This window comes from Lipotes vexillifer, unplaced genomic scaffold, assembly GCF_000442215.2.
Source record: "Lipotes vexillifer unplaced genomic scaffold, Lipotes_vexillifer_v1.1 scaffold317, whole genome shotgun sequence".
In the NCBI taxonomy this organism is placed as follows: domain Eukaryota; kingdom Metazoa; phylum Chordata; class Mammalia; order Artiodactyla; family Lipotidae; genus Lipotes; species Lipotes vexillifer.
The window spans coordinates 2,593,402-2,605,756 of NW_006782029.1; the positions used below are offsets into that span (position 1 = coordinate 2,593,402).

The window sequence follows — 12,355 nt, forward strand, 5'->3', positions numbered from 1 at the left end:
TTTCCCTGCATCAGTGTGCTGTGGAATTAAAGGGTGTTTTTTTAATTTTTGTTTTTTTAAGTAGTGGGAACATTTTCCCCTGACTCATTTGTGGGACTTGGCCAGGTCTCCTATTTGTGAACTGGATGAATGGGGTTAGGGTTGGGTCATGGCCTTGGACCAGAGTGAAATTAACTGGCTCATAATGTGATTGAACTAATGACCTTGGCCTCATTACCACTATGTTTTAACCAGTTGAGTCAATCAGACATTGCAGAAAGGGTAATCAAGGTATCTTTCAGAAAGAGATCCGGATAGCAGTAAACATAGGAGTGGAATCAAAGCCAGGTTTTTGCTTCGTATCACACCCAGGTGTTTCCCTCTTTATCCCTGAGTTTTTATACTTGTTTCTGCATCTCATAAAAATATGATGGGCAAAATGAAAAGGACACTGACTCTCTGTGTTAGTGTTTTCGACATAAGGCAATTTATAGTCATTTTTCTTACACAGTGTCAGACTGTTTCTGTGGGGTAAAATATGTTTGAGCAACAATAGTGGTTTTAATTTTAGACATGTAGTGTCCTGTACATTTATTGATGATAACTTTTTCTTCTTTCAAGTCTGAACAACCCAGTCCTGCCAGTTCCAGCTCTAGCTCCAGCTCCAGCTTCACACCGTCCCAGACCAGGCAACAAGGTATCCACATCTCCTGGGCCAACTAGGAGACATTTTTCTTATATAACATCTTAATGAGTTGATTTATGGCCTATTTTCTACTGTTTTATTATTTGAATGATAACTTGGCTTTTATGCAGTTGTGTTTATTTCCCCTAGGAATGCACTTGAGTATTGTTCTGTTGTATGAGGCCGACCTTTAGAAATTCCCCTTTTTCCAGTCCCTGCCATCAGAGTCCCATTTTACAAAGGGATTATAGACACAGCCCATTCCAGGGAGTTCCCAAAGGAAATACAATAGCAAAAGCTGGACTTGAGAGACTTTGACAGAGAGAAATAGGTTTTTAGTCTCCCTCCTGGACATCTTTCATTTTATTATTTTTCTACAGATTAGTAGACCTTTTTCTTTGGTGAGTGTTAATTTGCTGTCTTTAAAATATATTTTCTTCTACTCAACTCAAAATAAAGAAATTTAATTAAAAAAATTTAACTGGAACATTAAATATATGTTCCACTTTTTCATGTGTGGAAACTCTTCAAATGTGGACTCCTTTTTTCTGTTTGTTTGTTTGGTTTTTTTAACATGAAAAGTGAGATAGTGTCAAGAAATAATTTGTTTCTGAGCATCATGTCACACATTGCCTTTTTCATTGACCACGCTGAATTCCTGATGACCTTGTATGTTTTGAAAAGTATTAAACTGTTGTGTGTGTTCAGGCTAAGGCTGAGCTTCCAGGAAAAAATAAGACACTGTTCATTTTGGGTGTTCAGAGTTTTTGTTCCACTGACTTCCAAAGATAAAGGCCCATTAAAAAAGCAGAGAAATTTGGGTTTTGCAGAATGTGAGATTACAGAGAGTCAATACTTATTTTAGAAGTGAGTTAATGATAGCTCAGATAGTCCTATCACAGATTAGACTTTACGAATTGGCTAATCCAGAATGAAAGTGCCTCTGTCACTTTCTTGATTGCCTTTACAATCTCTTCTGTTAAGATTAGAAATATCTATTTTGTTTTCATCACATTTAGAGTAGTATGGCGAAAATAAGCCACACTATGCATTGTTTTCTGTTTTTTTTTTTTTTTCAATTCTAGAATAATCTGAATTGATTTTTCTCTCCCATCTAATACTGGATACTCTTTTGAATATTCTGGGCACCTGATTTATTACATGGTCTTATTTATGTAAATACATGCCAGTATTTTGCCAGGAATTTCTTAAAAAGTAAAATAAAATTGGCTACACGGAATTGTTGCAACAAGACCTTGTGTCCAAGATCAATACAAAATCAGAGATAGGACATTACACCATGGAATTGAAATACTTTAGAATCTGAACTTGACTGAAATGCTTGCTTGACCTGAAATTGACCTTGAAATAAAAGGAACAGCTAAACCTTAATAGATCAAAAACTACCACACAAAGGCTGCATTGCTAAGAACAAGTTACAACCGTGGTGATTTATTAGTCTCAACTTTTCAATACACGGATTAACCTAACAAAACATTCAATTTACTAACAGATCTTTCTTTTTAGGTGTGATTTTTCTTAGGGAAGAAAACTGCATAGAAAAAAATCCCTAGGAAATAGAGATTTTCTAAAGAACATTTTCGGGCATCTGTTATGAAAGCAATAGTGTTTTGGCAGAGGTTGCATTCCAGAAACTACCAAATTTGTCATGTAAATTGTATAAATATATATGATAGTGGTAATTTTTAACCAGTGCTCTGTGCTGGTGAGCATTCCTCTGTGTCTGATGTGGCTAAGTGTGTTTGACTGCCTGTGGTTTGTTGTCATTACTCAGGTCCTTTAAGGTCTATAATGAAAGATCTGCATTCTGATGACAATGAGGAAGAATCAGATGAGGCAGAGGATAATGACAATGACTCCGAAATGGAGAGACCTGTAAATAGAGGAGGCAGCCGAAGTCGCAGGTGAGTGTCTTGGAAGGAACGAGGTTCCCTGTAATGGAATCATACCTTTTCACTCCGCCTAATAGTATAACCACAGCAAAAGCGTGAAACACCAAAAACAATGGCAGTAAATGGTCACATTCATTTTTTAAGTTGCAGTACCTTGGCATGCTTACGCAGCTTCTCCAGGGAACTATTTGTTCTTTTTTCTCAGAAAGGAGAGGCTTTTCCTCCATAAATTTTATAGGGAAGAAGTCCTATTAGAAGTCTTTGCTCTTCAAAGTAAATGCCAAGGTGGCAGGACTGGCCGCTGAAATTAACTCTGCTTTCATTTGAAGAATTTGTGTAGATCCATTGCTGTAGGTAGCTCAGAATCTGAGGAAATGTGTTTGCTGTTTGTAGTTAGAAATGCATAATTGGCTTCAGTGCATTATGTGTGTGACCTAAGTAAAACTAGGATCACCTGTGTGTTTTCCAGAAAATAAATTCCTTTTAAGTGTGCTGACAGTTAGGTTCCTTAAGTAGCTTTAATGCGGTGAGGCATAATTCTACATTATAAGATGGTAATTCATGTCACTTATAATTAATAGTCAACTTGAAATTGCCTTGAGGATTTTATTTCTTTATCATGAGGAAAACAAATAGGCATATGCTTACTTCAATGCGTTTTGAGTAGAAAAAGTATGGATCTATTTGAGCTTAAAAGTTACATTTATAATGTATTGCGTTAAATCATTTCCCATTATCTGTTACCCTAAAATTCCTATAAAGAATGCGATCTTAACCCAAACTGGACAGACCATATGTCGCTAATTGGTGATTCCTTCGTGTCCTTTGAGAAGAGGCTCCGTAGAGTATATGCCCTATCAAATCACTCAGCAATTCTTCCTTATGGCCATACTCAATATCTCTTTCTCCACCCTGTCTCCCAAACTCACCCATCTGTATTCCTTTTAAATAGGAGAAAATAAGGAAGCTTATGGCCTTGGCCTTATAATATTTCCCTTTAGAAGTCTTTAATCTGACAAGAAGGAAACTGATAGGGCAAAAAATACCTAAAAATGGACTGAAACTTGTAGGTGAGGAGCGTCTTTATAACAACCAACATCCTGACCACTGGCTGCTCTTACATGTAGCTGGTGAAAAATGCATGACGCTTAGACATTTACTTAGACACTTTCCCAAGTTATTGTTACATAGAAGATCTCCATGTTCTGTGATGAGCTGTGGCCTGCCCCCTTCCTGCCCCATCCCCTGAATCAATACGGGTCAGATGATACACGTTTGTGAGTTGGCCGATGTGACGCACAGTTGTTGGAAAGGCTTTTCTCCCCTCCTGACATGTGCTGTTAGCACAGTCCCCACCAGCATAACATTTGATCTTCATTGCACTTGTGAAGTCTCAACTGTTTAATCAGTTTAAATACTCAGCCTTCCACTTCAGTCAAGAAGCATTTTAAAGCAGTGCTTCAACTGAACACTTCATTAATGCAATTTAGTTAAGAAAAACAAGTTCCATCAGTTTTTGCTAAAAGGATGTCCCAGTGTATCCTTTTCATTTCCTGTCTTGTATCTTGTCTCTCTGAATATATTATAGAGCTGGAATGTGATTGCCTATTTAGAGCAAAAGAAAAGCTATCCTGATTTCTAAAGCATCTTCTGTTTCTGAGAAGAATATTATATTAGGTTACTATATAACCAAGGAGAGGGAGCAAACACTGAAGGATATTTCTAAAAGAGGGCATACATTCAACAGAGTAGAATGAAGAAATATCTCCTGTTCTGGCTAAAATTCCATTTTGTTCTGAAAAGGAAAAAATTGGGGAGGAGGTGATATTTTTATTGTCTTTCATTGTTGAAAGATATTGTATTTTTCTAAAGCAGTTATCCCAAACGTGCTGTCTTTTCATGTTGCTGTGGTGTATTTACAATGAATTGTATCAGAACTAGGGTCAGCTTTGCATCATTACACTGTGGAAATGATTGGTGATGGGTCTATCGTATTGGGCTTCACACATCCCATCCTCAGATGTCACCCTGAGCTGTCAGTCCTGCAGGGCTCTAGTCCACATTCTTCTTAGCAGTTATTTCCATTCCTGCAGCCTGTATTTTAGCCATATTTGTAAAAATTTCACCTGTAGCAAATAGGCTGGGGGAAAGGAGAAAAAGGTAGTAACCTGTGAACTGTCTAATTTTGCTAACCTGAAAGCTTGGGTGACATGCTTATGATAGTAGGTGGATGGAGCTGGAACAGGGAGATGAATGAATAAATGAAGCCAGTAAGATATACTGGCTGGGCACCAGCTTCAGGTCCCATTGCTTGGGTTTGAACCCTATAACCTCCACTCTTACCTCTGTGACGCTAGGTGAGTGACCTAGTCTTTCTAGGTCTCAGTTTTCTCATCTGTGAAATGGGGATTAGTAAATGAGAAGTAGTGGATAAAACACTTAACCCTATTCCAGATACAAAGTAAAACGCCAATACGTGGTAGCGGTTATATGAGTTAAGACAAGTTCACAGTGACTAGCGTTTGGATTCCTTACTCTCTGCGCTTAATTCTTTGGATATTTCAGGAACTGTCTGTAATGACGCATATGACTTCTCTGTTTCTTTTCAGAGTTAGCTTAAGTGATGGCAGTGATAGTGAAAGCAGTTCTGCTTCCTCACCCCTACATCACGAACCGCCACCACCCTTATTAAAAACCAACAACAACCAGGTAAGTTGCTGGGTTTGCACTTCTCAAGATTCTGCAGAACTAGAGGTTGATCATTTTTACTAAGCATGCAAAACTTTTCACCCCTTGAGTTTTAAACAAAGTCCCTCTTGATAGCAAATAAGTGGGAATCTACAGCCTTAGGAATAAACATAGTTAGGGTAAAAGAACTTCTGTTGTCATGAAAAGTATGTTCCATTGGATGGGTTAATTAATTAGGTGCAGGACGGGATGGTGACAAAAAGTTGTTGCCCATTTATTCCTGATTTCTGTATATTTTCTCCCTCAGTTGTTAGTAGGCTGTTAAGTGAATAAGAAAGAATATGACTTTTGGAGCTAATATGAAGCCTGGTTCTTTGTTTTACTAATTTACAGTAATTTATTAGTGGGAAAATAACTTTTAACTTATCCTCAGTTTCCTCATTTGTAAATGGGGATATTAATATCTACCTTGCTGGTTACTGGGAGGATGACAAAAAATATATGTAAAGGGCATGAGGCATTGTTCATACCTTCTTGGCAAACAGTTGATGATAGATGGTTATTATTATAGGTGTTCTGCCTCTGTGTGCTCATCCAGGAAAAAGGATTATCACTTGGGATTGTAAGGAATAGTTTATAAAATACACAGTAAACAGTGGTCATTATCATTGCTGTTAGAAATCAAGGTAAAGGAAAGCTTGTGAATTTGATGATCAACTCAGAATACAGTTATTTGGATAAGGTCTAGGCAGAACTTCAAAAGCTGTGATGAAGAGCTTTTGTTAAACAAATGATTATTTTAAATACTTGCTAAAATAAACTATTTTCAAGTATTGTAAAACCGTCATTATGCATTGAGTTGATACTCTGTTACCATGTTATTCTTATTTCTTTGTTTAGACAGATTCCACATGACCTCTACAATAATTGCTTAATTCAAGTTACTGTATGAATGTTAACTTGAAAATAACGGAAATGTGGTTCTGTAAAATTATTCTGTTTCACAGGTGTCCTACCTGTGATTTTAAATAGACTTGCCCTTGAATTTGTGATCTTTGTTTTATGGGGAAACTGTGATTTTTGTAGCCGAAGGCGTTTTCATTTTAAATTTTGTGTAAAGCATAAGCAAAAATCTCTCAAAATTTAAAATTCCTCATTTATAAAGTTTTTCTACAACTTAAAGCCTGCATTATTAAGTAGAAATAATATCAGTGTTCTTTACCTCACCAGTTACAGTTCAACTGCAATGTCTTTGTGACTGCAGGCCCAACCTCATCATCCATTATAGACTGGCCATTCAAGGAGGTGTGCAGTCTTCTTCCTTATCCTAACTCCCCGAAGTCCATGTGCTTCCCCACCTCCAGTGCCAGCCATGCCCTTGGCCCAGCCAGCTTTCACCTCCAGTGTGGCTCCAAGTCAGGCATTTCAGGGGAAAGTGAGGGCAATGGGTATAACCATCACTGCCACTCAGTTGAGAAGAGCCCGGGGCTGGCTAACTAGATTACTTGGGTTTCTTATATTTATAAGTGTGTGCTTCAGTATGAGCTGGCAAAAGAATAGCATTCAGACCTCGAATATATTTTTATATCCAGTTTAAACCTATATAGGCCTAATTTCTGCTTCCAGTGGGTGGTATATTAAAATTAGGGTACTTCCTGGGCAGTGGCAGTGCCAGGAGTGAAGGGCATTAGGGTGTGCTTTTGTACCCCACAGTAGTCTCCTTCAGCATATTTTCCAGTCAGGGTTAAGACTATGCTTGCTAAATAAATGCAGCTCCAACAAGCCCCCATCTTGCCCTGCAGACAGAACTGCCTCTAATCCCTTCCTGACGGGCAGTCTTGAGCTGGCCCTGGTTTCAGGGAAAGGTTTAGAGTCTTTGTCAGACTTTTTTTTTATTAACCTGTCTAGCAGAATGAAAACAAAAACAAATGGTATCATCTATCTAGAAAGGGTGAAAATTACTTTATCCAATTAAATAGCATACCACTAGTTCCTTGGCATATGTTTATTTGACAAATGTAGCTTCACACATGTGAATCATCAATCTGTCAGGAATACCCAGTTATATGTCATTTTCTCCACACACCTATAAGCATAATAAGGAGGTCCATATGCTTTCACTTTTAACTAGTTTAGGGTAGGAAATAAATGTACCACAGCGTGCTTTCCTCCTTGGACCTATGTCTTAGAACTGGAGTGTGTTTTTTAGTCGTGTGTGTGTGTGTGTGTGTGTGTGTGTGTGTGTGTGTATGATTAGTGATGATGATGATGATGATCTGAAATTTCACATAAAACAGATGAGAACATACTGGGAAGGCCAAACTGTGACATGGGGAGACGCTTGAGTTTTCTTCTTCCATATCCCTTGGCTGTTCTCTGTCTGTAGGTTGATAATGGTCTCTCAAATTTCTGTAAATTATCAGACAAAGCTGTGTTTTCCTTACCTTTTCTCAGTCTTCTAGGGACTAGGGAAGAGAGAAAGTGCTAATTGAGCCAAACATTTTCTAACTCTTGGAAAAAAGTGAGCAGAGAGAGAGCCACATGTCAACAAAGCAAGTAATTAACCTGAGTATTGTTAGGAGCTACTAGTGATCATTAACATGAAAGACCCATCAGTAGAGAATCTATCTGCTGAATAATTGAGTTGTCAGTCCTCACAAAGGAATACAGAAAAATAATAATCTTGAAATGTCGACTCTCAAGCCATATCCTCAGATTAAGGAGAGAAGTGCAACTCATCACAGTTCTATTTTCAGAGACTACCACGTGCATAAATGGTGCATCTCAGCAGTCTGGGTGGCTTTTTCTTCCCATACAGCTTAATGGGGAATAATAGTGCTGTGCCATTTTCACCAAAGTTTTTTGTTTTTTTTTTTTTTAACTTCAAACCTTGTTATGTGAATTTCAAACAAAATCAAAATTCCAGATCCTTTTTGGCTGAAAGTGTAGAAGGGAGGGAGGTGAGGGGGCCTTAAAGGAAGGAAGCGATCCATGGGACCTGAGTTAATATTCAGAATATGATAAATCACCTATCAGCCTGCAAGGCATGTTGAATGAAATAAAAGAGTCTATCCAGTTAAACTGGTTTGAAATCAGCCCGTGGAAGACAAGGTGCCATACTTTTCTATTCTGGAGTCGTTTCCTTAAAGATAAGAAATGATCATAAATAAAACAATTGTCTTCAGCATGGCTCAGCTCTCAGAATGAGGTTTTGACAAAGCTGTTTATTTTGGAGCAGGGAGAGATCAAAGCAGGAAGATTAACTGAGCCCTCTCTGGGCAGCCACTCAGTAACTCGAGGCGGATCACTGACACCCGGGGCTTTTGTTCCTGCCACTGCAGCTTCAGAAGAAAGAAACTAGGATTTCAATGTATTTGGGCCTTCTGTGCTGTAGCACTCACGGAATGTGTAGGGTGGGACTTCAGCGCCCTGAATGTTCTGTCTATTTTCTGCTTTGAAGAGAAGGTGGTGGAACTCTCTCAACCTAGTTAACAGCTCTATATGGCAAATAGAGAGTTCTCAGTCACTTGGCCCCCAGAGGGCAATGACTTGGGGCCTGGAATGGAGGGGGGCATTCTGGGGTGGGATATGATGGGAACAAAATTCCATTTTCTAATGCACAAGGCAGGCAGGCACTGGTTTTTCCTCTTGCCTGAAATCGCAGCAGATCTGCTCTGCTTGGGCCCGGCCCCAGATCTGAGTTGGTGAGGAGTGCCATCTACTGACCTACTTACTCCTAGGTCTCAGCGCCAGTGTTCCCTTGAGGTCTCATTTTCAACAATAGAGAAGGAAATTCTGAATGTCGTGGGGTGTTTGGTTTCCTTTACAGTGAAGCATGTTAAAAACTATTGCTTTGCCTCTGCGATTAAGTAATTTCCTTGTGTTGCCAGAAGTATTGTTATTTGAAGTTAGCTTGGTCACATTGGTCTTCTGGTTATCTTAATGTTAAAAATGAAGAAATAAAGGTTATTCTTAGGCAAGGTTCTGTTAGGAGCTCACTTCTTACTTATACATTTTCCTAAATTCAAGGGAATATGTACCCTTAGAGAAGTATTTGGTCTTTTCTAGAATGTCATCCTCAATAGATAAAATGTTTATTAGTAGTAGAAAATTTTACAGCTGAATGGGAACCTGGATGTTATCTTGTTCATCTCTCTCATTTCATCTCATTTTTTGAGGTTCAGAAATGATGAATGATGGGGCTGGTACCTGAACTTGGGTTTCTGAGCCCACTCAATGCTCTTTCTACAAATTAAATTACAAAATAAATGTGAACTCATTTTTAAAATCTTTTTTGTGTTTTGGAAGATGGTAGACCTTTGAACAGAACTGGAGAGTGGTGTGTGTGTATGTGTGTGTGTGTGTGTGTGTGTGTGTGTGTGTGTTAAAGCAGAAATGGATGAAAGGAAGAGCAGTAGGAATATGAGACTTCTTAAATATCTCCTTTATTTTGCATTTTCTTCCTTAATATTAGCTTCAGGTTATAATAACTCACTTGGTAATGAGGATATAATGAAAAAGACAAATTACTTTGTTTTTTATGTTTCTATACATTTGTAAACACTCATCAGTAATTTCAGTGGTTCTCAACCATTTTAAGCAAGGGCCATTTAAAAATAGTTCCCTCATAATTCTCAATTTTGAAAATTCTAATAAATCAATTGTATTTATTAAGTAATAATTTGTTTCTCCTTTTTATTAATTAGAAACATAGCTCCCAACAGCCTGAACGGTATGCAAAACTGCTCTTCGTAACCTAAGCTACAATTGGGTCAGATAAAAGGAAAGGCACTTGATATTTATCATGGGTAAACACATCATTTCTTGAAATACAGAAGATAGTCCTGGCTCTTTATTTCTTGAGTGGGAGGATCCCAAGTTGGGAGCAACCAGTGTCACTGATGGCAACCTTCATTTCCAAAGCTGCCTCAGTTTAGTGGATATGAGTGAGTACTTTTTAGAATCTGAAAGTCAGGTACTAAAAAGGGTATTTGAGTGTTTGTCTTATCATCCTTAGTGTACCAAGCACTGGTAGTCATGCTGAAACAACAGAATGAATAAGAAAAAATTCTTGCCAGAGGGGACTGGAATCCACTACAACTCAGCTGCTGTACATACGTATGAGAGTGTTGTCACAAAAGAGAAGCAGCCTTGGAAGCTTAGATCAATTTCCTTATCTTCACCTTCTTTTTTTTTTTTTTCTTTTAAGTTCTATTGCCCTGACTCAGCATTTCAGACATACGTACTTTATTTTCCCAGAGAAAGTAAGATTAGAGGAGAAGAAAGAAAATTTATGGAGGAGAAATGCTCTTTGGAAAGTGATGTTATTATATGACATTTCATTCTTTTTTTTAACATCTTTGTTGGAGTGTAATTGCTTTACGATGGTGTGTTAGTTTCTGCTGTATAACAAAGTGAATCAGCTCTACATAGACATATACCCCCATATCTCCTCCCTCTTACGTCTCGCTCCCACCCTCCCTATCCCACCCCTCTAGGGGGTCACAAAGCACTGTGACATTTCATTCTTAAGTCCCTTCGTTTAGGTGGCTGGTTAGCTAAGAAGTGCTAGAAATCAAATTTAACTGTGTCCTCTTTGATCCTTAGATTCTTGAAGTGAAAAGTCCAATAAAGCAAAGCAAATCAGATAAGCAAATAAAGAATGGTGAATGTGACAAGGTAGGTGTCCAGTCCATTACTGTGAGTGCTTCAGCACTGACCCTCTTCTGTTTCTTTGTGTTTCCCTTGATCATCCTTGCTGGTTCTCCTTCCGTTTTCTTCATCAGAAACGTCTGAAACCTCCAAATGACAAGCACTTCTTCCCAATGCTTTGTAGTTTATTTTCCAAGTCTTGTTTATATCTCCAGTGTTAAGCCTGGCCTTATGCTATCCATGATTGCCAAGGATTTCAGGCACATTGAATTGGGAGGTGAGAGAATTGTGGTGCAGGTGGAGGGTTAAGGAATCTCAGACTTAAGTGAGCAGGACATCTGATCCCAGTGCAGTGTGTTTTCCCCAAGTGTGCAGTCACGCATCCAAAATCTGACTTCTAGGGCTGTTGGGGGTTTGTGTCTCGTTGTGGGCAGGGTCCTCACGTGCTTTGCAGGGGCGGGCCTGGCTAATGCTTCACAGACCTTTCTTTTGCCTTCATTGCAAATGGCACTCGGAACATCCAGGCATTTATGCTAACAAAGACCATTTAGTCTGAGTGTACGGAGGTGCACCTCTGCCTTTTCAGGGGAACTCCTGACAAAGCGGATGCTAATGTGGATAGTGACCTCTATTTTTCATAAGACATTTTTCTGTCCTGTTACTTGCTGTTCACTAGCAATGTTAGATATGACCAGGAGGGACCCAAGAGGGCTTTTTTCTTTTCAGTTTGCCCTGACATAATTGATAATGTGCATCAGTACTTCCATATTCAAACTTGGGCTTTTTCCTGTTAGTTAAAATGCTTCTAAGATGGAAGAATAGTTAAAAAGAAAAGAAAAAGAGAGTGTAGACTGTGATAATACACTTAAACTCACAATTTTTCATTGAGTTCCCCTTCTCTCTGTAGAGGCGTTGTTGGGAGAGGGGGAACCTGCTCACTTGAACCTTGTTGAAAGCAAATAAGTGCAAGAATTGCCCTTTTCATCAATAAAAAGCTGGCTTGAAAAGTTAATAGTTGGGCAAGAGAGATTTGGTCTGCAAAGGCCTTGGGCAGTGCATCCACACAGCCTGGGGTAGAGGGTAGTATGTGGAACCTCTAACCACTGCTTGTATGTTCTTATTTGTTTATTCTTTTATTTTTGAACTGCTTCCTTAAAGTGCTTGTTCTTTGGGGGGGATGCTGTTCTCTTTCAGGCGTACCTAGATGAACTGGTAGAGCTTCACAGAAGGTTGATGACGCTGAGGGAAAGACACATTCTTCAGCAGGTGAGAAATTCTTTTTAACACAACCCTTTCCAGAAACATCAAGGCCTAGTTTGTCCTGGGCTAGTGTAATAGCACCTGGAGGCCACGCCAAGTGGCCTTCTGCAAGCCCCACACTCTCAGAACTGGCCCAGTGCCACCTGCAAAGTAGGTGGTCGGGGGGGGGGGGGGGGTG

At 39.0% G+C, this 12,355-nt stretch overlaps 1 protein-coding gene across 1 annotated transcript in view; it reads left to right on the top strand.

The window, feature by feature from the left end:
- The window catches only part of MLLT3 (MLLT3 super elongation complex subunit), a 260,606-nt gene that overhangs the window by 241,172 nt on the left and 7,079 nt on the right, over positions 1–12,355 (top strand). Inside the window, exons 6-10 of the mRNA XM_007454954.1 lie at positions 601–676; positions 2,460–2,589; positions 5,187–5,286; positions 10,873–10,944; positions 12,112–12,183. Of these exons, the coding sequence (XP_007455016.1) occupies positions 601–676; positions 2,460–2,589; positions 5,187–5,286; positions 10,873–10,944; positions 12,112–12,183 (450 nt within the window). The remainder of the gene's footprint in view (positions 1–600; positions 677–2,459; positions 2,590–5,186; positions 5,287–10,872; positions 10,945–12,111; positions 12,184–12,355) is intronic.